Raw genomic sequence first — 27,735 nt, 5'->3', positions numbered from 1 at the left:
TTTTTATTTTTCCTTCCTTTAATCTTAAGTAAAAGAGACACAGGGGTTCAAAAATAAAAATTTCTTTCCCCATTCCCAAGCCTGTACCCAGTATCCCCAGTGCCACCACCCTCTCTATTAGAAGCAGGAACGGAGGTACAGGTTAACTGCCACTGGGGGGCGCAGGGGGGCTTCTGAGCTCAGTGTTGGTCTCTTTCCAAATATAAATACATGTGTCAAAACTGGGAAATCCTCCACACCCATCACCCTGACACCCTCCATTTCTGCTGGTGTTTGGGGTGGGGAAGCCAGGCACCGACTGGCTGTGGTTTACTGCACCCTTTGGGCGTGAGCCCCATCATTCTCCTGCTGCTCGTTGTAGAAGAGATGGCACTCGGGGTCTCCCCGGATGGTGGGAGCTCCCTGGATTGGCTTCCCAGTATTGGGGTTCACACACCAGCACTCCCCACGCTGTCCATTCAGAGACATCTTGCACTGAAAGGTAAGAGGAGCAAAACATGAAGAGTGGCACTAAGCCTCCTCACCCAGCCCAGGGCTGAATGCAGTTCCCAGGTGCTTGCTGGGTTTTTACTGCACAGGGAGGAGCCTGTCCCAGCCATAAGTGAGCTTGTCAACACGCAGGCTCTTGTACAGGTGACCCTAAACTTCTGCCTGGCTAACAGGCAGCAGAAGAATGCTGTGCCCATCACCAAGGCTGTTGGAGACAAAGACCCAGAAATGACTCGGGTCCTGAGGGAGACCCAGCATAGACTTCCACCATGGTCTGAGATGAAAACCCTCACATCACAACTGACTGTGCCAGGCGCTATGAGAGCAAGATCTCCCAATCACCCACGGCATCATTTATAGTCACATAATACACAGTCGCTTTGTGTCCTAAGTACCCTTAATGTCCCCACTCGACAGCTGTGAAAACGAAGCAAAAACTGGTTAGGTGACTTGTAACTGTGTAGCCTTGGCTGTCCTGGCACTCCGTCTGTAGACCAAGCTGACCTCAGACTCACAGAGATCCACCTGCCTCTGCCTGCTAAGGTTAGAAGCACACACCGTGGCTTACAGTTTGCATTCCTAAGAAGCTCCCGAGTGTGTGGATACCAGTCTATGCTCTGCATCTTGGAACCAATTTAGCCATTGGCCAAGTAGCCACGTTACGCAGCTTGGACCTAAGGAGAGAGATAAAATCAAACTCCGGGTGTTGCCATCCAGGATCCCTGATCTCAAGCTGCAGTAGTGACTACATGAACGGGTGTAGTGGCTTATGAGATTCAGTACATCCGTGGTTCATTAGACATGACCTTATCTCTTCCGAGTCCCACCTGAAATAACTAGGGAAAGACAGACAGACCCTGGCATCATAGCAGGTGGGCTAGGTCCCTGCCTCATAAAGGAGGTGAGGAAGGCCCAAGAGAAGTACAGACTCGTACCCCAGCCCCTGGCTCCACATGTCCATTCTTTAAGTCAACCCTGACTGGCCATTAAAGTCACGCGGAGAATTCTGTAAAATTCCCCATATCCAAAAGATCCAAACCTCCCCTGTTAAAACCTGGCATCTAAATTTGCTGTAGCTCCCCAGAGCACCGTGTGTGCTCTCATCTCTAAGGTGATTCCAAGAATACAGTTCATGGACCAGTAGCAATACATGGGAGAGGCTTAGAAATGCAAACTGTAAACCAGATGGTGGCGGTGCACACTTTTAATCCCAGCACTTGGGAGGCAGAGGCAGGCAGAACTCTGTAAAGTATAGACCAGCCTGATCTACACAGTGAGTTCTGGAACAGCCAGGGCAGGGAAGGGAAGGGAACAAAAGGGAAAGGAAGGGTAGGGAAGGAGAGAGAAGGGAAGAGAAGGGAGGAATGCAAACCGTATATTCCTACCAAACCCATTAAGTGACAACCTCCAGAGAAGGGCTCAGCTCTCACATAAAGCAGAGATGTACTAGTTTAAGTTTAAATCTGCTTCTATAACATCGAAACCTCTGGAAAAGCTGGGCTGCAAAGGCTCAAACCTATTTCTCTCAGTTCTCCAGGGCACTCTTCCTGACAGACACCAAGCACAGATAGAAGCTACCTGAGAGAGTTGTCAGACCTGACGCGCGACCGAGGCCGAGGAGGGAAGCCTCATGGGGCCGATGTGCCATCCTTCTGGTTACAGAAGCCTTCACCCAGGCTCAGCTATTAGCTCCCAAGGGTTACACAGGCAGGTGCAGCACAGACCAGGCACGGTGGGGCTCGGGGGTGAGGGAGGGACTCCTTAGCCCAGGTTGGCTCCCACACTCACCTGTTTGAGGTTGTACAGGCCATGCTTGTCACAGTTGGGGATATGCAGGGAGTAGAGATGTTCCAGAGGACCCCGATCATCCGGAAGGCGCATGGTGGAGATGCGCTCCAGGACCTGGTCCAGCTCCTGCTGGCAAGGGGTCTGAAGAGACAAAAGGAACGCCTAGCATGAGAAAAAGGAGACCACAACACCAGTACTAGACAAGGCCTCAAACTGCCATATCCGTGGGGAAGAGACTCCCTCTGCACCAAACGGCTAGTGGGGCAGCGTCAGTGGCAGCTAACCCCACTGTGCTCATCCCTCTAGAAAGTCACATGACTGTGAATGTCTACTGTTCTCTCCTAACTCTGACAACAGCCATCAGGAACCAAAGCAGGCTCTACCTCAAAGATTAGAATTTACATCTGGAGCCATGGCCCAATCCAATTCTGATTTTATTCCTGGAATCTATCTATACCTCAACTCAATTCAAATGCTGGCCCTGAAGTTACCCTAGCCAATGGCCCAAGCTCCATTCTCTTACGGTGAAACTGAGCTGAGGAAAAGCTCACCCCAGAGGAGGGGCAGGTTTCATTTGCACATCTGGGTTTTTCTCTGCCAGTGCCCCAAAATGTCAAAAAAGAAACATGAAGGTTTTAGGAGAAACATCAAGAAACCATGTTCAACCCATTGTAGTGCCCCGTAGACCAAAGGTCATCAAATATGTTCGATTCTGTTTGCTTGTTAGTAGCACGGCATATGGGACATAGTGTGATATTCTTTACTGGTGCGAGGCTCCCTTCCCACACCCTCCTCCCTCCTCCAGTCGACCCCAGCCCTCCACTGACCCTGGCAGGAGGTGGGCGCAGCTTCTTGGGCTCCTCCAGGCTGAGGTGTTTGGCACCTTTGCCCATCTGCCGGTGCTGCTCGTTGACCTTCTCCCGGAACACAGCCAGTTCCTTCATGCCTGACTTAGGGGGCTTCCGGCCAGCACTGCTGCCTCCCAACATGTTCATGGTTCCGTCCACATGGTTCTCCACCAGGCCTCCCTCCGAGTGGTCATCCTCACTGTCTACAGAGAGAAGAGGAGACACTCCAGATTCAGCTTCCCAGAACCCTCCTTGAGGAGGGTGGCGGCTATAAAAAAGGAGGCTAATAGCTATTTTGTGTGACAACCGTGTGCTGGGTGCCCACACTCCACAACTTAGCTGGGCGTCTCCTAACTCTGTAGATGGCATCATGGGTTGGATGTAAAAAGCTCTGACAGACTTGTATGCTTGAACTCCTGCTCCTTCCCTGAGTGGTGGCACTGTTCAGGAAGGCTGTGGAGCCCGGCTGGCAGCGGGCAGTTGCTGCAGGTGGAACTTTAAGGGGCCTGGTCCACCCTGCATCCAGATCCCAGTCCGTTTTCTGGTTGAGACTGTGCTATGACAAGGGTCCACCACCCATGGGCACTGCACTGCCTCCCTCTTGATGGTGGATGAAGTCCTGAAACTATCCCTCCCCCCAATGAAAGCATCCTCCCCTGAAGCTTCCGAGGGACATCTGAGCACAGTGACAAACAGACGGGGGCTCCACTCGAATCCCCTTATCTTTCACATGAGGAGAAACTGATGCTCACAGAAGCCAGTCGCTTGAGTAAGATTACATCCCTGTCAAGTGATGGATCAGGTGTTGAGCTAAAGCTGTGTGACTGCAGAGCAATGGGAGGATCCAAATTCAGTTCTCCCCTCACCCTCCATGCTGCTGACATAAGCATGGAAGGATGAAGACAGTGACAAGGCCCTCGGCAGGGAACGGAAGTAGGCCGTGCCTGGATCCATCAGAAAACACCACGCTCCCCCACAACTAATCCCAAGTTTAAGCTCCTCATGTATGGTCTGATCATGGCAGACTAGTTGAGGTTTTGAAAACTACTACCACAAGATCCCTGGGCTGTGGCATGGCTGGTAAGGGACTACAAGGTGGACAAGCCACCTGCCAGTGAGAGTCAGTCTCTAGCCACTTCACTTGCTCATCCCTCCCTGACGAAAATGTCTGTCTTTTGCTCTTAGGCTGCTACAGCACTAACCACACTGTCTTTTACTGTGTTGAAGTCTACCTGTGTGTTGCAACCCACCCCACTGAAAGGCTCCAATACAGAAACTGTGTATGGCTTCTTTAACCCTCACCGAGCATGAAACCTAATCAAGCTATCTACTAAAGAACGGCCATCCAAAGGGGCTGGAGAGATGGCTCAGTGGTTAAGAGCACTGACTGCTCTTCTAGAGGCCCTGAGTTCAATTCCCAGAGACTGCATGGTGGCTCACAGCCATCTGTAATGGAGTCCTGTAATGGAGTGTGTAATGGACTCCCTTTTCTGCTGTGTCTTAAGACAATGAGAGTGCACAGTGTATACACATAAAACAAATAAATATTAAAAAAAAAAGAATGCCATTCAGTCTCTTGAGGCTGTCTTAGAACCTACTGTGTGCAGCGGACTCTAAAAGCAGCCCTAATTTCCAGTCTCCGCCTGGCTGACTCATTCCTCTCCAGGGTAAGGTGACAGATTGGGAATTGTATGGTCAGTCTGTGACCAGGGGGACAAGTCCCAGCATGTTCTAAAAGTCATGGCGCCTTAGCCCCACCCAGAGCCACAAGCCCACAAAGTCCTAATAAAAAAACTAGGTGAAGTCGGGCGACGCTGACACACGTCTTTAATCCAAGCACTTGAGAGGCGGAGGCAGGTGGATCTCTGTGAGTTAGAGACCAGCCTGGTCTACAGAGTGAGTTCCAGGACAGCCAGGGCTACACAGCAAAATCCTGTCTCAAAAACAAAGCAAAAAAACAAAAACAAAAAACAAAAAACAAAAAACTAGGTGACTGCACAGAGGGGTTTTTCAACAAATTCTGCATCAGCTTCTAATGCTCATTCAAAAACTTTACAGTCCCTATCCCCAAATGGGATAACTCTTAGTAGAAATGACTCAAGGCACATAGTTCCCAGTGGACCCCTCAGAATTCACAGTACAGAGGGCACCGCTAGTCCACCTCCTAGGCAATACTACAAACTGGAAAGAACAGGCAGGAACTACAAAAGGTAGGGTGTATTGTCCTGTCTACGTTGTTAGAAACTAGGTGTTCAGCTAAGGGAGGAGTCAGCTCTTTCACTCCAGGTACTGAGAACTGGGTACCAGTGTCAACAGCTGCCCCTGCGGCTGCTGAGGTGTCTGTCCTAGCATCCAAAAGCCATCACAAAAGTTTGTCCTACACCTTCCTTCTCCCTCCCCTTCCCATCCCTCTGTGTCTGATGCCTGTCCTGCTCTCACTGGGCTCAGCGGCACTTAGAGAAACTGTACTCATGAACTGGGTGCTCAAACCTTGCTGCGTCACTTCCCCAGATGAGTGTCCCTGCACATCTTCTCTCTGAGTCTCTGCTTTCCTGTATGTAAATGGATGGCTATCTAACGGCTCACAGAACTGAGCGGAGTTTATTAGAGGTGAAGCAGTTAAATGATGACTTAGAACAGAGCTATCACGCCACTGTTGGCTGTCCCTGTAATGATGGGGCTGGACATTGTCCCCAGTTATCTGCTAACTCGCAGTTAAGAAGCAAAGGGAAATAAGATCCTGGGCATCCGAAGAGCCATCGCCATGTCCCCAAATTGAAAGGACCTGGCGTTTTTCACACCAACCCAGGGAGAACTACTGCACAAGAACCTTGCCAGTTCACCACACTCTTGCTTCAGTAAGCCTGCTTTCTGAATATCTGGTGTCCAGGGGACAAGGGCGATTTCTCAAGTGATAAAGCCATGTAAGCACGAGGACCTGAGTTCAGATCCCTAGGCCCCATAAGAAGCACACACAATAATGTGTGTCTATGACCCCAGCACCCGTGTGACAAGATGGGAGCGGGAGGCAGGAGAATCCTCAGAACTTATGGGTCAGCTAGTCTTGTTCATACCTCAAAGACTGATACCCAAGGTTGGTCTATGACACCCACAACCACACTGTGGCGCATGTCTGAACCCCATACATGAACACACACACACACACACACACACACACACACACACACACACACACCATTCATACGTACACATTAAAGGTTGGGGACAAAACCGGATGTCGTGTCACATCCCTATAATCCCCAAATAGAAGACAGAGACTCAGAAGTTGAAGGCCATCCTAGGCTATGTGTGAGTTCACGGTCAGCCTGGGGTACAGGCAATGCCATCTCTAGGGAGGTAGGGAGGTAGAAAATGAATGAATTAATCCTTGGGGTAGATCAAATAAGTGGCATGGCAAATAAGTCCACATCCACCGACAGCCCCTAAGGACATCCATGTTTTATTGCCCAAAGAACTATACTAAGTATGATGACCTTGGAACTTCCCAAAGGGGGTCAGGTATGCGGCATTAAAGACAAAAATCTGCCCAGAGCTATTAATGCTGAGCCATTTCTCTAAACTGCCTGAAACCTGAAAAATTATTTCTTCTAGAAAGGCTAACTCACCGTGGCTCCTGGGTAGCATGGACTTCACCATAACTTAAGTAAAATTAAACTCCACTCCAGTAGGCCTGGTATCAGGCACAGAGAAAGCTAATGCGTTCACCTCTGCATCAAAGCTGGAGGAGTCCTGTCCTACCTGGGTTCAGTCAGACCCAGGAACCAGACCCTCAAACTCCTCCCATATCCCCTTCTCTGATGCTGCTCTGGGAAGAGAGGAAACTCAAGGCCCCAGACATAGGTCGAGCTCCCCTATTCAGCTGCCTGCCCTGTTCCTTAGCGTATGGACACTGAGTCACCATATGAGCTACACATTCCCTCTGTAGTATCAGGGCCCTGCAGAGCCATCCTCTGGGACTGGTGGTACAGCCGGGAACCGCTGTAACCACAAACCCTTGCATTCTTAGATGGAAACAGAGTTTGAGGGCAAGAGACCTTAAGAAAAGCTCAGGGAAGTCAGAAATAAGCCAAACCTTAGCAAAGAAACCTGAGACCTCAAATGCTGACAGCACCCCCTAACCTCAAGCTAATCTTTGAAACATGACACTGTTTGGTCAGTCCTTACCCCAAGGGCCAGAAGCTCCCCACAGCCCAGTGCAAAAATGAGTAGGCCCCACACAGTGTAGATCAAATTGTCCCACAATAGCTAACTCCCCTGTACCTTGCTTCTACCCATAGCCACACTAGTTCACAGCTCCACGGAACACACGGAACAGCACAGGGTCTTCCCAGGGCATCCAGAGCACTCGGCTTGAAGATCTATGGTCTCCAAGCCTTCCTGGGCCCCTAAACAAACAGTAGCCAAAAAAGAATCCCTCAGCTTAGTCTTCAAGGTCAGTTCCACACTGAATGCTCAGAACACCCTCTGCCAACTCTGGAGCCGTGTCTGCAAAGGCACGGGCACTCTTGAATGACATGTACTTAGACCTGGAGCCTACACTCAGGGCTAACCTGTCCATTAGACACGGTGGACATAGGGTCTGTAAAGGGTTTTCGTTCACTTGAAGGTCAGAAGAAACAAATTCGGCCTTTTAAGTCAAGAAGTCTTAATATTTAACACTGACACACTTGCATTTACGAAACCAGATGTTATAATTTTACACTGCTTTTTTATGGGAGGGTGCACAAAGGTGGAAAAACCTAAGATTCAGGCAGTGTGCTGCGATCATTGATGGATTTCCCAGAAGACTGGGGTCACCTGGGCAGTTCTCTCCTGGGAGACTACGTGGCTTCCTGTCTGTCCTACGAGGTTCCCACCCTCCCCAAGGTGAAAGTCAGTCCGTCTATCCTCAGAGAAACCACCTGGATTCAAGGACAGGTTTCATTCTCTTCCGTTATTGATCTCACCACTACCAGCAAACATGCCAGTAAGACAGGGAAATTCACGGCCAGGGCCGGCTGACTTATGGGCTCCTTTTAAAGGCAGCGGGACATCCATTTCTTTCTCTGGAACAGGTTGCAGGACCCAGGTCAATATACATCGATAAATATACATCGATCATAAGGCAGGCACCCAGGACAGAATGAAATGCCGGCCAGGAAGAGAGCAAAAGGATGCTCGGCTGAAAGGAAGCCTTGTACCTTACTACTCACCCCCGATAAGGTGTCTGTCAAGGGTTCGACGCCAGGGTCTGACTGAATCTCCACTCCAGCTTCCCCACTCAGCTTTAAGGCCCTGAACAAATAAATCACTCGAGCTCTCTGTGCCTCGGATGCTCACCCGTAGAAGAGCCAATGGCATCCAGCTTCTGGATCCTGCTAGAAGGGTCCCCGAGAGCTGTTCATGGTGTGTATGGAATGAAACACAGTGGGAGCATCTGAATAGACTCACGGATGCATCTATTTCTCCATGTCGGCCCCACCTCACCTGAATAAGCATCATCCCCCCACCCACATCCCACCCCATACATTTTCTTATAGCTACAGAGGCGATCTACAGGAAAACATTCCAAATGGAGAATTCCAGCTAGAGATGGAATTTTCCCTCAGAACGAAAATACCAAGCTGCATTCTTTTCTCCCTAAAGGAGTTAGATCCAGAATAGTATCTGTTAAGCGACTCCTTAGACGTGAGGCTAGGCAGGCTCTGTACAGAGGTCACTTCAGGAAACATTTCTTAATCACCTCCCCAAGAATTGGGTAGAAAAGGCTTCAGACTTCAAGGTAACCAGTAGGGACTTGCAAGGCCCCTGAAGGGACATTGAGACTCCTCGACACGGGTTGATAAGCATTAGCCGTTCTCCCCAGCATTGAGGAATGGATCAAGACGGGAAGTGTGGGATTTCACAATTCTATTAATATATAAGGTAAATTTTCCAAAGGAAGAGAGGGGGGCAATGGAACCAGAGCCCTGAATGGAGGGTCTGCAGCACATGGGGAAGCCCCTCCCTGACCTTGCAGTATTACCACAACATCATCTAGACACATGGAAACGAAAAGGGCAGCTCAGATCGAAGGGAATGGATGGCTTGCCCTGTTTTAGAACCCGCAAACCTGAGGCTCATGTCCACCTGGGTCTACAGGAGCAAACATCGTGGCCATCATCACAGGAGTTTCACAATCACCCAGGGCCCCATGCTGTCCTCTGAAGGAAACACCCTTATCAGCACGGCCAGGGAGCCCAGCAGGAGGCTGGCATCAGAAAAGGCCCACATGCCCACTTCATGCATTCAATTCAGACATTATCAGTTTCAAGGCTTAATTTAGACTTAATAAATGTCTCTCGGGTAAATAACCCTGTCTGATTGTAGCGCCAAGGACCTTATCCAGGGAATCAAAATCCCCATGTTCCACAGGACCCTGCATTCTGTCAGGGCCCTGGTTCTGCTCCCAGAGCTACACTTGAATGTCCATGATCTGTGGCTAAGCCTAAATAAAGCACTATTAGGAAAACCAACCCCAAGAGCCTAAAAGCAATGCGTCCACAGTCTGTTCTGAGTATTTGACACTGGTTCTTACCTAGGTATAGGAAGAAAATGAGCCCTTACGTCCAAGTCATCCCCATCTTCCTAGTAGACTAACAGGCATCCCCTGTCCTATTGATTACAAACAATATCTAAGTACTTCCTAGCCTTCCCTCATGATGATCTCAAACTGTGGGAGCCCGGGGCACCAGTGAGGTGAAGACTCACAGTCTCCAATGAGTGCTGGTTTTCTAGACCCAATTCAAGACCACAAGGACGAGTGCTGGGTGCTTTCCTAATTTTGCCCTGACTGGGCACAGACCTCACATGGCCACTGTCGTCAGTTTCTCCAAAACCGTGCCTAACCAGGACAGACTTTAGTACTCTTTCTCTTCTTCCTCCTCATATAACTTCTCTACTAATATCTATGACAACAGACAATTAATTCTCGAACTCAAGTGGGTAAAGTATCCCAAGAGCCGATTAAGTTCCAGAATCAAGGTATTATTCTTCCATTGTTTTAGCCAGACCCTTTAATTCTGATCTCTTAAGTCTAGACAGTGGGAATCATGGGTGATTTTTAAACATCGTATTGTTTTATTACTATCCTCATTCAGATTTTCATTACCAGAGATGGGGGGGGGGGTCAAGCTTTATACAAAATGGATGATCTTTTTCTTGAATGTGCAATGTAAGGTTATCTGCTGTGTAGGGGAAAGGGAAGAGTAGCTAATATCTAATAAGACCAATTAGAAGACTTCCTCAATATTCTCTGCTGTGATGTCTCCGTTTTGAGTTTTAAGGTTTTATTATTTAAGTACATCGGGGGTTTTTTTGTCTTTTGTTTTTTTTTGTTTTTTTTTTTTTTTTTTTTTGCCTGCATGTATGTCAGGACAGCATGTGCATTCAGTTTCTGCAGAGGCCAGGTGAGGATTTCAGATCCCCTAGAACTGGAGTCACAGACTGTTCTGAGCCACAATGTGAGTGCTTGGAATCAAACCTCGTTAAGGGCAGCAAGTGCTCTTAAGCACTGGGCCATCTCTCCAGGCCCCTCAGTCGGACGTGTGAAGTCTAGGTTTTGTTTTCTCTCAACTTTTGCATTGCTGGGACTGCACCCAGACCTGCCTTCTTAAATTTGATTACCCATCTCAACTGTTTCCTAGTGCATGCTGTACGAAGAGAGACAGAAGAGAGAAAGAAGAGAGAAAGAGGGCCCTATTTGTTTAGTTATATAGAAACATTTGCATATTTTAAGACCCTTACATGGAAGCTTAAAGTAGATGACTTTGTATTGTTTTTCTTTTGTGCTTCTGGGGAGAGGGCCCTGAACCTTGCACACACTAACTGCATGCTCTACCATGGAACTACATGTCTAGACTGGTTATTTAAATCCTATAGGTAGCTAAAGAACAAAGGTCTCTGCTGCTTAACAGGAGTCTCTGGAGAAGACAGAACTTGCCTAGATACATTTTATGCAGAGAGGGAAGGAAGGGGAGGGAGGAAGACAGAGAGAGGGGGGCACAGAGGTTCCCAGAATATAGGGGCAAATGCCCAAAACACAAAGGAAACATTGCATTGGTGAAAATTTGAAGCCACTCCCTTTGGATGGCTGATCACAACACCACACTAACCTACAAGGTAAGTAGCTATTCCCCTAGTGCATGCGCAGGAAGTAAGCCAGAAGAGCGAAAGGGGGTCCTACTTGTTGGTTTAGTTAATATTTAACCTGAAGACCTTAGTCTTTTGAAGTAGCATTCTATTTCCCCCATCTCTTTTTTTCCCCAATAGGTCCAAGACAGCAGGGCAGCAGTGGCCTCTGGCTCTGGAATCCAGAACACAGGGCTGCCTGAATTCTGAACTCTGCAAAGTGTGCCTGAATTCCAAATGGTGTATGGTAGGCCTGAGTCCTTAACACAGTAGAGGGCTGTTTGTCATGGGATAAGCTGGCCCCAGAACATAGTCCAGTTTAGTTACTGAGTGACCCCCTTCGGTTGGTAAGTCCACCCACCTATTTTCTTGCTAACACCCAGTTTCTGCCCTAACTCCCATTCTTTATCACCCTCTGCTCCCAGAAAAGAGCCCAGCCAAGTAATGCCTCGCATCTCTCAGACACTGCCACCACCACTGCCACGTTCTAGAAGAATGTCCCCTTGTCCAGCAAGCCAGTTCCTCCACCATAGATAGCCCTCCTCTCAGAATCATGATTGGAGAAGGAAATGTCAGTGTCCCTAGACCCACCAGCCTCAGGGGCCATCCCAGAGCTACTGTCTTGCCCAGCTGAGCATTAAAGAATTCAGAAAACACAGTCACGTGGAAAGCTGAGGCAGCACATGCTATCCCTGCACGGGACAGCAATCACACAAGGAGAAGGGCAGTGACCGCCTGGCCGAGGCATGCCCTCCATCCCTCCACTCTTGCAGCATAGGCCCTTGAGCTCCAAAGCCTGACTCTGTCCTTGTATGAATGGAGCAAGCAGTGCTGCCTTTGAAGTCAGAGGACCAAGGTTCTGACCCTGAATTTGCTTCCCCTGGTGCTGTGAGGGAGGCCAGGCTGGGTGTCGAGCAGGATTTGGCCTGAGTGTGGGGGCTCATCTGTAAGTTGTGGAGTTCGGCTAAGTCACAGTTTCCAAATGAAACTACACACAAAGGACCATCGGAAGTCTCTAAGAATAGCCCTGGACCCAAGCCCTGGAGATCCAGAGACAAGCCTGGGCTACCAAGGAACCTGTATTTTAAACAAGAGTCTGCAAGCACTAGCACCCCTGAGGTCCCATCTTGCTGTGGTTCTTCTGCAGGTTACCCCGAATGACTCACTTGGTAGAGAGAGAAAGAAATCTCTTCCATTGGAACAAGAGAACCTCGGATTAATACTCAGCAAAGTGTCAGCCTTAAGCTTTGTGCCCATTGGCTCCAGGGTTTTTAGAGACACTTATGAATGCTTGCACACATGCGTCCTCGGCCTGGCACCACGGGGACCTCTAACGCATGCCCTTACACTGCTGCCTCATCGAAGGCTCCCCCTGAGTGAGCACGGCCTCTCTGGAGCCTCCCTGCCTGTGCTCACTCAAAAAAAAGGGCTGCTTTATAAACACCAGGTTCATTCCTGGAATCGCAAAGACCTGCCGCGGGTCAGGGCTGAGGCAGACAGTTTGAGCAAACAAAAACATGCTCAAATTCAGCCCAGGTCCTCTGGGATTCTGCAAGCCCAGTTGTCCTTGAAGAGCCAGAGAAACGGATATCAAGATGGCAAACAGCACTATCGGTTTTCACTTCTTCCCATGAGGCCTAAATATTTCTCCTCCAGCTCACTCCCGTCATCCGGGAAGCTGGCAAAGTGACTTAGTGGCCAAACGCCCAAGTGAAGAGTTGGGCTAGAAGCTACAGGGACAAAATACAGTATTCCTCAAACTCTTTTTGTACATAAAGTATATGTATAAAAAAAATTCTTTCCAACTATCTATAGTTGGTGCTGCAATTGGCAAATGACACAAAATCAATAAGGTGGTATAATGGGGTGACACACGGTGACCATAAAGACAAGCACTCACCTGTTTGTCAGCACAGATTCAAAAGTCTAATTTTGACAGGGAAATTAAATTTACTATTTTTCTGTCCCTGTTCCTATTTGTCTGTCTGTCTCTGTCTCTCCCTTTCCCGCTTTGTTTTTCAAGACAGGGTCTCTTTGTGTAGCCCTTGTTGTCCTGAAATGCAATCTGCAGACCAGGGTGGCCTCGAACTCAAGAGATCCACCTGCTTCTGCCTCCCAGGTTCTGGGATTAAAGGTGTGAACCAATGGGGCAAGATTTCCCAGCTTACTTTAGAGGACCTGGAACAATATTGATCATCCATCATACACACATCTGCACGCAATGCAAAAATATGAAACTAGCCATTCATCATATGTGTGCAATTCTCTATAGATTAAAAAAGGTACTATTTAAATATTACATGCTCATAGACTTAGCATCCACATTTCTGGGTGGTAGACTGCTATTTTTGTTTCTTATTATTTCTAGACTTTTCTTTTTAAAAAACAGAAAGTCATTTCTCTGGGCCAGGGGTGTATGTAGCCCTGTGGTAGAAGGGCTTGCTTAGCATATACAAGGTCCTAAGTTCCATCCCCTGCACTGCAAAAATAAAAATATATTAAGATACTTCACCCTCTGTGCTGGCCAGCTTTACATCAACTCGACACAAGTAGAGTCAGCTAAGAGCGAGTCTCAATGGAGAAAATGCCTCCCTAAAATCAACTGGTAGGAAGGCCGGGAGAGCATTTCTTAACTAGTGATTGATATGGGAGGACCCTGCCTATTGTGAGTGGGGATTACCTCTGGGCTAATGATTCTGGGTTCTGTAAGAAAGCAGGCTGAGCAAGCCTTGCAATCTAAGCCAGTAGGCAGCACTCCTCCATGGCCTCTGCCTCGGCTCCTGCCTCCAGGTTCCCGCCCTGTTTGAGTTCCTGCCTCCCCTCAATGGACTGTGTGATTCAGGGATATATCTTTTTAGTATATCCCTTTGCTCCCCAAGCTGCTTTTTGGTCACAGTGTTTCGTGACATCGATGTAACCCTAAGACAACCACGATCCGCCCTTCACCTATCTTGTCAAACAGAGATGAATAAACTTGGAGAGCCCTCGAGCATGACAGACTAGACAAGGCCCTACCAGTGACATGCAACATCAAGACGACTTTCACCGGCTGATGCAATGTGCTCCGTACGGCTTGCCCATCAAAAGGTCTCAACGTGGAGCCCTCGTCATTTATTTCTCTGTGACATACAAAAGTGGAAAGTGAGTCAAGGAAAGATCCAGAAACAGTGGCAGACAGACAGTCGATGATTTAAGAAAGACAAAATGAAGGAGACGGCTCGGCCCAGAGAACAGGACGTCAAGCATACCATGGTGCAGTGCAGATCATCGGTGGTTCAGGGACTCAGCTGACGCGGGATAGAAATGTCCAAGGGGCAGTAAGGGGACAGCTGTTCTGCGTCCCCACAAACAAGCAAGGAGAGAGGAGAGATCCAGACAACGACCTAACTTGGGATTTCACAAGAATAAAAATAAGTGACAAACAGCAGGTAGGAAAAAATAAAAAGTGGAAAGTCACACATCTCTTCTAGGAGGGGCCTTTGAAAGGGTAAGGAGGAGGGGGCGTGGCTACCGAGGGTGCAGGGACACTTGACTTTGAAATGACAAAAGGCACCACTGGATAAAACGTCCTGGAAATTCGGCTCTACTCTCTGGGCTCTGTCTTTGAACGCTTCCTCCCGGGTTGGTGGCACTCTTTAGGAGGTCTGGTCTTCCTAGAGAAAAACGTTATTGGAGTGGGACCTTGAGAGTAAAGACTCTGATCACGCCGAGTTTCTCTGCTTCATGCTTGTAGTTCCAAATGCGATTCTCAGCTTACAACTCGGCTGCCCTGCCTGCCTCTTCTCTGCCATGGGGACTCTGGTCAGTCTGGTCAGTTCCACCACAGCTTCAGGAAAGGAACTCCTACGAGGACTCCCACGAGCTGAACTCCGACTTGGCTCATACACATGAAATCAATGAGTGTAATTAAAACAAACAAAAATCCCTGAGTCTGTGGCTTAACTCCTCCTCTGAAGCACGGAAGCCCCTTAAGGACACTAGCTTAGCCTTGACTTCCACGAAGAAGTATCCCTCATAAAGTGTCCTTTATAAAAAGGGACCACCATGGGAGGAGAGCCAGAGAGGGGAACAGCAGGATACAGCTGATCTGAAGGAGAAATGGCGGAAACGGGAGTCTCTGATTAAGGAGGGGGAGAGAAGTGAATCCAGATGAAGGTGGGTAAAATGGCAGGAAGGGTATGTGGAAAAGTCATAAGGAATCACGCTATTAACTATCGACCTAAAAATACCTGTAACACGCGGAAGCAGGTCTATGAATATACAAACATAGTTTAAGTGAAATTCTACATCTGGGCTGGTCTGGAAGGAGGAAAAAACCTCATGAGGCTTCAAACCTGAACCAAGAACCCAGGCAACCAAGGAGTGCTGAGAACAGGAGAAACAATCTTCCCCAGGGAAGAGCGCACCATCTGGCCACCCGATACCAAACGGTCAGCCCTGAACATTCTATAGTCTGAACAGGTTATATTTATATGTTTAAGAATGTACACTGGCTGGAGAGATGGCTCAGTGGTTAAGAGCAGTGACTGCTCTTCCGGAGGTCCTGAGATCAATTCCCATCAACCACATGGTGGCTCACAACCTCTGGAATGGAGATATGATGCCCTGGTGCGTCTGAAGACAGCTACAGTGTATTTTTATATAATAAATAAATCTTTAAAAAAAGAATGTACATATATCCATGTGTGCCTATATGTATGCATGTGTGTGTGTGTGTGTGTGTATGTCGTAACAATTAAAAGCAAGAGGCAATGAATTTGAAAGAGAGCAGCAGCAAGGGTGGTGCTGGCATGTGCATGGCATGTGCTCCCCCCGTGGCTCACACATGAACCCCTCATGGCCTGCCCTAGTGCCCCTCCCTCATGTACTGTTTTTTTGTGAACCCCCCACCCATCATCATCCAGGCCCCACAGCAGCAAGAGTGGTTAGGGAGAAAAGAAAACCAGCGAGCAATAAAGGCACGCGGCAGGAGGAACGTGTGCTTCTACCAGGGCCTACACCTCCAAGCCACAGCCCCAGACTGGATTCTGAGGATGTGATCTCTCAGTCCCGGGCCAAGAAAACGATACCCACTGACCTTTCCAGCCACTCCTCCACCACCTTCCCTCCTGCCGCGCTCCTGTCTCCGGAACACCACTCCCATACTCCACACTGACACACTGAACCCAGAGGAAGAAAAAAGAACTGTAAACCTGTGAGGATGCGTGGGCTTGCCAGCCACACTCTCAGACCAGCACGCAAGTGTCCTGAATATAAATAAGTGTCTTTAAATAGGTCACCGTGCATCTCTCTGGCTTCCACTTTAAAGTCCACTGATTTGTGACTGATCGAATGTTACATCCCATCCCATCGCTGTCCCTGACTGCGCTCTCTTGGTTTAAGGGGCAGCAAGCCAAACTAGAGACAAAGGGTCTGGGCCGGTGAGATGGCTCAGTGGGTAAAGGTACTTGCTGGGTAACCATGGTATCTTGAATTTGACCCCCAGAGTCCACATAAAGTAGGAGAGAAACAACTCCACAAAGTTGTTCTCTGGGCTCCACATGTGCTCCTTGGCATATACAAACTCCCCAGACAGACACCCCAAAATAATAATAACAATAATAATAACAACAACAACAACAATATTTTAGAAAGAATCCTCATTATTTCTGGCATATAAATGGGCCACCAAGCCATCAAAAGAAACATAGGGAAGATTTCAATGGCCATGACGACCCACAGGAAACCCTCAGACTCACAGCTCTGGAGTCACTGAAAGCTTTACCAACCAAAGGGGAGTTATGCAAGTAACTACATCCTTGACAGAACTGCCTTTTTAACTTGTGTGTATAGAGGTGTGTGAGTGTGTGAGAGTGTGTGTGTGAGTGTGTGTGTATGTACGAGCGTGCGTGCCAGTCACCCTACCCTATCTTGTTTCTTTGACACAGATTCCTTCACTGGACCTGAAGCTTGGTGGGTTTCAACTAGACTCGCTGACCAACAAGCCCACAGTGGGTGACCTTCTTGTCTTTGTTCCTTCCCCTCCATTATAAGCACTTGTGGCTTCTTTGAACTCAATTATATATATATATATATATATATATATATATATATATATATATATATATATATATGCACGTGGGTGTTGGGGATCCAAACTCAAGACCCCATAGCTAGTGGCTCTTACCTACTGAGCCAGCTCCCCAGCCCCCACCCTTCCCTCATCAGAATCCTTACGATGACCGATCAATCAGAATTCATCTAAACAGGCACTGGCTCCCTTAGCTCCCTCCTGCTCTCTGCTGAGACTCGGAAGAGATCAGAGTGTGGATAACATCGTTTGGTTATTTGAGTTTCTGTGCTAAGTCCTTTGTACACATAACTCCATTTACTGCAGTCACAAGAGGTTGGTGATTTCTTACCCCCCTATCACATTCAATAAGAGCCCTGGAGTTTGACAGCCAGCCGAAGAAAGACACCTTATCAGAGGCAGGGCCCAAACCAAACCCAGGTCGCTCGGCTACAAAGCTCTTAGCTCCTCAGAATGCCTTCTGATCATTAGATCACTTAAGGAAGGGTGACCAAGACATTTCAATCCCCAAGGAAGTGGGTTACCAGTTAATATGCAAGGTGGTCCCACCCAACCACAAAAGCCTTTCTAACCCAGTGAACCCAACCCACCCACTTGACCCCTTTAGCCTGCCGGCACAGCTCCCACCACTGTTGGTATAAAACTAGTCAGCGGTATCAGTTACAGGAGAAGATCCCAGGACACAAGGGAACTGCTATTCTGGGTCTTTTCTTGGCCTCGGGCAATTCGGAAAGCAAGTTCATCATCCAGAGGAGACTGGGCATCTCCGTCCAGAAGTAAAGACAATAGTCCCAAAGGAAACTTCCTGGGGAGTTGAATAAAGGAACATTTTTGAGAAGTTATGCCTCAATTACTGCCACACAGGAAAAAAAAAAAGAACTTTTCCAAGAAGCAGTACGTACCCCACTGCTTTTGTGCATTCGGGAACTCGGGTGAAACGGAGCACGGGAACGAGGATCTGGGGCCACGGGTTAGCCTTGGCGCTTGGCCCAGAATGCAGCCTTCATTTCTTCCTTTGACTCTGAGCTGCGAGGTAGGAAATGTCTGCAGCAAGGCATTTCCAACCGTCACAGATTTATCGTCCGCCCGTTGGGATAGTACCTTGGCTTACAGCTACCAACTTTCTCCCACCACAGTCTAACTTACACCCTGTCAGTTGGAAGCCACCCCCCCCATCTTTCCAAGCCATGGGGATGAACACCCTAAGTCCTCTAGACTTCCAAGCTCTGACAACCTGCCAGGGCCTTCAGTCCCCGGCCCTCTTCCCTCCTCGGCATCCTGGCTGTTTAATTTGAATGAACACAAGCTAACACACCTAAGCCATCTACTAATTAGAAACCTCCTCGGGCTTCGCTCCCAGCCAATTCCACCAGGGTCTGTGGGCTAATTCCTCTGCCCAGCACCTGGAGGTGTGCCAGCCCCTGTCCCCTTCCCCTCAATCTTCACTTCTGCCCTGCTTCCCAATGGCCAGGAAGGGATATGGGGCAGACAGCCAGAAGGGCTTCCAACTGCCTACCCTCGGCAAAAGAAAGAGAGAGAGAGAGAGAGAGAGAGAGAGAGAGAGAGAGAGAGAGAGAGAGAGAGAATGAATGAGAATTCCAGACTGTAGTGGACTGTACTCCTCTCAGGGAAAGCCAGTTTTCTGAGCAAGGTCTCCCTCTGAGTACTGACTGACACCCAAGCTGAGCCAGCCCAGATCTTCCTTGGCTTTATTGTTAAGGAACAGAAGGGGAGGGGCTAGGAGCCGAGGAGGATGAGATGGGGGATGGGAAGTGCCCCCTTCTCCCCTCAGTCTGTTCCTTATGGGAGGGGTGGCTCCAGAGACTTTCCCTGGGCTCACAATTCAAATCAACGAAGGGTTTTTCTCCTCCATCTCTCAGGATCTAATCCACCATTCCAGATTCCTCAACGACCCTGAAAACTGACAAGCAGCAGCCCCTCTCAGCAGTGAGGTCAGCTCTGAAGACCACGGAGCAAGAAGACATCAGTTTGGACAGAAGATCCAAACTCTTTTGCCAGGATCACCCTCAAACTCCAGGCACGCTAGGCTCAGAGACACCACTGACCTGAAAATCCCTCTTTTCCTGAAACAAAAAGGCAGAACCACGGAGGTCTTCACTGGGTTTGACCACTGCATGCCCATGGACACACCGTGCGTGCTAAGTAATGCAGCAGCTGTGTTAATGCACGCCTACTGTTCTGAAGCCTATGTCCAGCCAGCTTCCTTTGAGGAAGACCTACAGAGAAAGGGCAACCCAGCACAACCGCCTTGCCCCAGGAACACCTCAGCAACTCTCCAGCCCTCCAGGCTCTGACAGGCCTAGGTTCCAGGCCGGCTGGCCAGGTGGAGGCGGTACTAGCCCTCGGTTAGCTAAGTGAGCATAAAGGTTGCCACAAGCACCTAAGCGTCCAAGCTCCAGGGTCATCTCTGTCCCTCTGGCTTTCACTCTGGGCACCGTCAAGTGTGAGCTACAGCCCTGAACGGTCAGTCCCAGAAAGTTGGATACGAGCCCCAAAAAGCACTCAAAATGCCTAACTCACCCATAAGAAATGCAAACCATTTCTTCTTGGCTGCTTTTATATCGCTAATGCGATATAAATCCATTTGAAATCCATTTAGCGATAAAACCATTTTATATCGCTAATGCACAGTTTAAGGACTAAGCCCAATGAATATAGGTCAGACAGATGGACTTATTCCCTTCATAGGTGAAGACGTAGAAATCACGTAACATCACCACCAGACCAAGTACTGAGCATTACTGTACTATCTGCTTTTATTGTTGTTCATTTCTTTCTTTTGTTTTGTGCGATCACTAATCTGATTGGTCAACTCAGGGAGCTCTAGAATCAAATGAGAGATGATGTGCTTCTAGGCATACCTGAGGGGATTATCTCAAGCAACTTCAAGATGGAACAAACCTGCCCACTGTGGGTGGCACCATCCCGTGGGCTGGGATCCTTCACTGTGTAGCAGGAGAAAGTGAGCAGAGAGGAAAAGCATTCATCCCTCTGTGCTTCCTGAATGTGGCTATGTTTACTCCTACTGCACGGCTTCCCCTCCATCATTGACTGCATCCTTATGCTGAGGGCCAAAATAAACTCTGCCTTCCTTCAGTTGCTTTTGTCAAGGAATTTCATCGCAACAATTAGAAAATTAAAACATTTTGAGACCTTAAATCCATGACAAACCTCCTACTGCAGCTTCCCTAAGATCGTAAGCATGAACTACGTCTATCTGCATTATCTACTTTGACACAGACCCATGCAAGTGTAACCCAGCAGAGTCATGAGCGCCACCAATTTCTGTTTTACATACACATAAGGAGACCGAGGTTCGAGGAGACTAAACCTCTTACATCTGGATATACAGCTGACATGTGAGATTGGAACCTACAGAAATGAGTGGTCTGCCTGTCTTATCTAGTCTGGCCTTCACTTTAAGGGCCAGACCAAAGAGCAAAAATGAGATTTGTCAGGGTTAAGTCAGATAATATGTTTGACAACTTATTGTGGGTAAGTTCCCATGGTCACCTGTGACTTCCCATGGTCACAACTGGTCTAAGATACATACACACCCTGAAGGAAATAAAAAATTACCCCTACTTTACCAAACCTGTTTTCTGAGAAAGGCTCCTGCACACCACAAGGTTAGTCTTATGGTTTTGATTTTGATTTGGGGGTACTGGAATTCCCAACGAAGGCCAGTCTGTCCTCTAAGACTTGATACACCCTGCCTCTGTCTCCTAAGTGTTGAGATTCCAGCTATGCACCATCAATCCCGGTCCCCACACACGGTTGTCTGCATTGGGACCCAGTTAGCTTGAAGGCAAAACCAGGCTACTCCCCCAACAGCTGCCGATCCACTCCTTTCTTCTCGGGGACCCCGTGAGCCTCTGGCTTCTCATCTTCCCACTCATCACATGTTTTTGAAGTGTCCTCTCCTCACTAAAGCTGGCAAGGGTGTACCATGTCGTACCTGTCACCTACACACAACAGTTATCCAGGAACAAAACCTCTGCCCCACAGGCTCAAAAGCCATTATTTCAATCCCGACCTGACCAGAGGGCTTCAGCAGTTAAAAGCCAGCAAAAATCTTAGCTCTTTAACATGGTGCCTCTACTGAGCCCACGTAGACACCTAAGATGGAAATACAAAAAGCTCTCTCCCCTAGGGGGGAAAACTGGACCAAAGGAAGCAGTTGTTTCAGAACAGGACAAGGACACAAGAGGGGCTGACCCATCTTCTGATGGCTGCCTGCCACCTCAGGAAGACGTCGGCCAGAGATAACAAAGAGAAGCAGAGGGGTCCGGAACATCTGCCAGCCAGATCTCTGGCTCCCTAGTGAAGCATATGGAACTCCCTCATCTTTGTCCATTTTAGCAAAAGCAGCACTGCTAGCCCCTCTCGAGCAGTGCCACGTCCCCTGTCCACGTTAGCTCCGTCTCTAAAGCCCAGCCCCCTCTCCTCTTCCCTGACCATCAACCCAGCTCTTTTCACCCCATATTGAATTCTGTTCAACACCCAAGCCTCCACTCACCTTCACAGCCTCCCTGATTGGAGCTGAAGAGGGCCGACCGATTACCAGGCTACTTTCTCTGAACACTGTGCACCTACTTAGCATATGGTCAAGCATTGGCCAGGCCAGCAGTGCAAGAGGCACAGAAAGAGACAACCATATGGGCTGGAGAGATGGCTCAGCCGTTAAAGGCTAGGCTCACAACCAAAAATATAAGAGACAACCACATGTGTGCTGGGTGTGGGGGGATTTGGTCTAAAGAGACTTCAAGGACAAAGACAGAGAAGAGCTAGAAACAGGGAGGGCAAACACTGGGAAAGGTGGCAGAGCGCTGCATCATGAGACCCAAGCAAGGGGACTATAGGTTTCTGCCCTCCTTCTTTCCCCTTGGCAGTCCCATTCCACTAGCAGTGAGAGCTTTCAGAGCTTCCAATCAACTCCAATAGCAACTAGTCTGATGCTTTGAAGCAGAAGGACCATTCTGGGAACCAATCAGCTTATCTAATGGCGAGGCTTCTCAGGGTAAGCAATCAGATGGTCTGACACTGGGTGGATGGATGGACCCCCGCTTCCAAACACTCCAAGGCATTTATTAAAGATGTACTTATTTGTCTTATTATGAGTGTTCTATCTGGATGTGCATGCTAGGAGAGGTCATCAGATCCCATTATTTGCTGGGATTTGAACTCAGGAACCTCTGGAAGGGCAGTCAGTGCTCTAAACCACTGAGCCATCTCTTCAACCCATTACTACTACTACTACTACTACTACTACTACTACTACGACAAGGTGTGTGTGTGTGTGTGTGTGTGAGAGAGAGAGAGAGAGAGAGAGAGAGAGAGAGAGAGAGAGAGCGCTCGTGAAGAGGAGAGATACATAAGTGAGAGAGGAGAGATACATAAGTGTGTGCACACACCACTGCATGCCTCTAGAGGGAAATTTGAAAGAAATTGGTTCTCTCCTTCCACTTGTAGGTTCCAAGGACTGAGCTCAAGTCTTCAGGCTTGTTGCAGGGCAAGTGCTTTTATTTCAGATCCAAAGTGCCTACAGGGTTAATTTCCCTGAGTTGCCCCGCCCTCGGGAAAGGCTTTGCCTGAATAGTGCAGGACTTGGGCTGAGGGGAAAGGCAGGGTGAGCCTTCCAAGCATCTTCCTTTGGCTCACTAGCAAACTCAACATCCCAAGCTGAGTAAGAGCTGCCTCTCAAAAATCACAGCCAGTGGGTTCCTTCTCCCAACCCCAGCACCCGTTCTAACGAAGAGCATCCTTAGCCCTGGTTTGTTGAAGGATTTTTATTTATAATGTCTTTAGTATGATTGCACAAGTTTGGTTTCTGTTTGTTTGTTTGGGTGTTTATTTATTTGGGTTCTGGCTTTTTGGGGGGCATGAGGGGTGTGGAACAGAGTTTCACTGTGTAGCCCTGGCTCACTCTATAGACCAGGCTGGCCTCAAAACGCAGAGATCCCCTGCCTCTGCCTTGAGTGCTGGGATAAAGGCCACTATTGTCCAGTCAAGTTTCTCTTTTTTAAAAAAATTGTTATTATTGTGTATGGGAGGGTGGCCCACAGGCCATGGCACATGTGTGAAGTTCAGAGGACAAATTCATGGAGCAGGACCTCTCCTTCCACCTTCACATGGGTTCCGGGAATCAAGTTCAGGTTGCCACAGTAGACACCTTCACTACCCACTGAGCCATCTCAGTCAGCCCACAGGGTCATCCTCCTTCAAGCTTCCTTCTTTCAAGGAACTGGGTCACCGTTGACACACAAAAGAAGCTCTGCAGGAAACTTTTCAGACACTCCAAAAAGGTGAAAGGTAAAGGCTGTACAGGAACAAAGACTTGACCTTGAGGCTACTTCCGACCCTCGCCCCTGGGCTAGCGCAGGCAGTACCTCGGTCCCTCCACCGCTCTGACACTGAAGTCTTGGTGCACAGAGCCACACCCTACTCAGTTTACAAGCCAACCAACTCCAGGGGTCCCCCAGAAGTCCAGGAGCAGTAGCCCCCTACTTAGCATATGCCTCACCCTTCCAAGGCCCTCAGTGAAGGACTTAGCCAGACTGGTTCAAGTTCTGTCCGGAATCAGGGCCAGTTGGTGGTGCTAAGAAGGTGGTGCTAAGGATCCGCAGAGACAGTGGGTCCCACTCATTTCAGTCTATTTTACCATTTTGAACTCGGTATGCAAATTTATGCAAGACGAGATGCAAAGCAGCGCTCCGAGCCAGAAGTCCCGTTGCTTTCTCCCCCTTAGTCTTGAAGCCGAAGTGAACCACTGTAAATCAGGGCCTGCCTCTTCCCCCCTTCCTCCCCCCCCCCCCCGGCCTTTAGATCTGGGTCTCCCCACTCATCACCCATCAGAGAGCCAGCCCTTGTCAGCTCTGGGACTTTGACTGAACATTTCTATAACACCTTTATATGTGCTAAGGGCCAGAAGGCCACTTGGGCAGCCCCGCCCCTCAGCGTAATCCCCTGCATTGTATAAAACAGAAGGGGGGAATGGAGGGCAAGAGACTGGGGAGATGCTGACGAACCAGCCTAGCCTGAATTCTAAAAAGGGCTTAGCCTGGCCCAAGCCTACCCTCCCCCCTCAACTCCCTGACACCCCACCTCCCACCTCCAATTTTTTCCCCCAGTACTTCTGCCCACTCCCACATCCTCACAAAGCATGGACTCGTGACCACTCTCAGAGTTCCTTTTTCTTCCAGGCCTTGCCAGTCTGATTTCTGTTTCTATGAACCAAAAGGCCCAGCAGCCCATCACCCCTTGGGATGTAGGATCACCACCGGCCACTTCTACCCACTGATGTGTCCACCCCCACCCCCTGCCTTCCTGCCATCCCCAGGAAGCCAGCAATACAGTCCCCGAGTCCCTGGGAACAGAGACAAAAGAGCTAACAGCAAAGCCGGAACTGCTGGGAGGTGCTGCGTGGAAATAAGAGGGTACGCTTAAAATTCTCAAAAGCGACCTGCTCAAAGAAAAATGCTGGTGGGGGGAGGGTGGGGGGTTGGGCCTTCAGAGAAGGGAGGAGATGGGCAAAAGACATGCACGGCCTCCCTCATCGCTAAGATCTGTCTGGACCATGTATAATATCTCCCTCTTGCTACAGTCTCTAGAGAGTCCTTGTCCCAATCCCAAAATGTCTCTCCCACGATCCTAGAAGCCTCTGTCTTTGCCTCTCATCAAGGCAACCTTGCAAAATCAGGCTCCGTCCCTGAAGACCCCTGTGACAGCCCTGCCATGCTGCTGATCCCTTAAGTGTACCTACTTAGTTTCCAGCTCCCACCCCCACCCCACCCCCTACCTTGGTTAATGTTCCAGACAGGAACACAAGAGAAAAATGTGGAAGGCATCTGGGCCTTGGGAGAAGGCTGAGGCAGCCAGCAGAACAGAGTCCCATACCATAACCAGGCAGAAAATCCAGAGTGACATTCTTTCCCTGAACTCACCCCATTGTCCCCTGGCTCCCCTAACACCCTCCTCAGCCCACCCCCATCCCTGCAGCCAGTAAGGAAAAGTGACCCAGGGAACCTGCCACATCTGTTGCCTGCAGAAGACTCCAACCTATTTAAGAGTTTTGGGAAACAGAAAGGCTGAACTTCAGCCTTAGAATGAAAGAAATGAAAGGCGGGGAGAAAAAAAAAATATTAAAACCATGAGAGGAAAGCACACCATGGTTTAGTAAAATGGTCAAAATCCAGAGGATTCTGCAAGGCCTTGCATTACCCTGTTGAAGAAAATTCTTCTGGGGCCCCAAAGGTAAGAGGGAGGAGGGAGCATGAGGAGAGGACTTCTTTTTCTTTTTATTATTACTTAGAAACAGGAGGCACGGATTAATCCCAAGGCTGAGAGAGAAGAAACCCTGGGACTCCCCTCCGACGAATCCCCACCTCGATCTGTAGTCAAGGTCAAAAATGCCTCCAAGAACTACAAGACTTCAAACTTGACCTCTAACTCCACTGGGACGGGGACAATAGCAGAGCCAGGGAAAGAGAGGGGAGCACAAAGAAATCGAAAAGCAGGAAGGATTCTTGTACTTTTCTCTCTCTCTTGTTTTCTCTCTCCAGGCTACCCCCAGTCTGAGAACATGGTAAAAGCCTCCCTTTCAAACATTAGCGAATAGTGAATAAAATTCAGTGCTGTCCCCAAGACCAAATAAAACAATTACAGCTTTCTCCAGACCAAAGGGGAAGAAAAAAAAAGTGAGTTCCTCGCAGTCAGCTTGTGTCCCTTAACTTTTTTTTAAAAAAAAGAAAGAAAGGCTCCCTAACAAAGAACCCCACCTTTCCCACCCAGTGGGACAGGAAGAGTTCCCTAGATTTAGGAGGAAGTAGGGTATGATACACACCCACTTAAGAGTTGTACCTTCCCTGGCTCTCCAGCGGCTCCAGCATTCAGACCGGAGGCCCAGACGCTTAGCGGCACAGCCGGGGTGCCGGAATGCAGCTGGCCAACCGGCTTAAGTTACACAGATGGAGCCCGCTCCATTCTCCACGTGCATCCTTACCCTTCTCCTCACCTCCCAACGCCAGAAGGAAGGAGTCCCTCCGTTCGATCTTTTCTCACCCGAGGTCTGCGGTGTCACCTGCGCGCGGTGGCCAGCAGCATTCCCACCGGGGAACTTTCGACCGGCGGTCACTGACTCAAGTTTTGTATCAAAGGAGTTTCAAGTTCCTACAGGATCCTAAACCCCCACCCCACTCCCAACCCCCACAGCCCCTAGATCAGACCACTTTCCTCCCTGCTAAGTCCTATTAAGGAAGACCCACCCAGGTGACAAGGTGTCTTTCCTCTCCTCTTTTACCCCATCAAATCCCGCTTGCTCCACGCCCAGCCTCCCTCCCGGGTTTGCCTTTCGGGTTCCCGCTCTCAAGATTCTCCCTGGATCCGATCAAGGTCTGGGCTCTTTCTTGTCTACAACGGTCCCAGGGTCCCGTCGACTCTCTTTCCCCACGTGAGGATTGCCAGCCAGGAGACCCCGCTGAGCTACGAGTTTCTCCCAACCCCCGAACTAGTGCTCACAGTCCGCATTACCTGCAACTTGCTGTGGGGTGGCGCCCACGCGTCTCTTTTCACAGGTACCCGCGCCGGTGACCAGTGCCTTCAGGGGCAGCTCGGAGCCCGGGTTGGGGTAACAGCGTAACGTCTGGGCGCAGCGCGGGATGTAGACGCCGCAAGCTTCGCCCTCCTGTCGTGCGCACACGGAGCAGCAACCGCAGCCGGGCTCTCGCACCAGCTCGGCGCAGGGCGCGTCGGGTGGGGGTCCGCAGGCGGCCAGACGCTCGGGCGTGCAGGGTGGGCAGCGGAACAGCACCTCGGCGCGCACCCCAGGACCGCAACCGCCCGCGCCCAACAGCAGCAGCAAGAGCAGCGACGGCAGGAGCAGCGGCAGCGCGGGGCCGCCCAATCTCGGCAGCATGTTGGCTAGTGGGAAACCGTAGCGCGGCGAGCTAGCGGGCAGGTGGCACGGCCCTGGCGAGCGCGGGAGACGCCTCCTTGCCTTCTTTCTCCTCCCCCGCTGCTGCCGGGTCCTAAAAAGCCTGCTTCTCCCCGCCCCCCCTGCCTTCTCCCCTCCCCCTTTTGGAGACCACTCCCTTCCCCCCCAAGGCACTCCTGCGTGAGAGCACGTGCTTGCGCACACGCCCACTTGCCCACCCTACGTTACTAGGGGATTCGGCGGGTCCCCCTACTCTTCCCTAGCCAGGACTTTGCTCCCTTCAGCCTGGAATCGCCTGCTCAGAGAGAGTAAGAATAACTTGCCAGCGTGGGTAGAATCGGCGTGGAGTAGGAAAGAGCCCGTGCTTTTGTCTCCTGTCTTTTAGTTTAGTTCGATTTGGAAGGACTTAGTTTGCTCAC

At 49.5% G+C, this 27,735-nt stretch overlaps 1 protein-coding gene across 2 annotated transcripts; it reads right to left on the bottom strand.

The window, feature by feature from the left end:
* Positions 1-27,369, bottom strand: Igfbp2 (insulin-like growth factor binding protein 2). Of its 2 annotated transcripts, none has more exons than NM_013122.2 (4): positions 26,914-27,369; positions 3,105-3,328; positions 2,278-2,418; positions 1-474 (listed from the first exon to the last, which is right to left on the bottom strand). In NM_013122.2, the coding sequence occupies exons 1-4, from the start codon at positions 27,296-27,298 to the stop codon at positions 310-312; spliced, it is 915 nt and encodes a 304-aa protein (NP_037254.2). In that variant the 5' UTR covers positions 27,299-27,369; the 3' UTR covers positions 1-309. The 2 variants fall into 2 exon arrangements, with proteins under 2 accessions (NP_037254.2, XP_063122808.1); XM_063266738.1 differs by lacking the exon at positions 26,914-27,369 and adding an exon at positions 26,399-26,417.
* Positions 27,370-27,735: the final 366 nt, after the last annotated feature.

The sequence above is a fragment of the Rattus norvegicus genome, chromosome 9, assembly GCF_036323735.1.
Source record: "Rattus norvegicus strain BN/NHsdMcwi chromosome 9, GRCr8, whole genome shotgun sequence".
Taxonomy (NCBI): Eukaryota; Metazoa; Chordata; class Mammalia; order Rodentia; family Muridae; genus Rattus; species Rattus norvegicus.
Note: the sequence above shows the minus strand (reverse complement) of the source record. Positions and strands in the feature narration are given on the sequence as shown.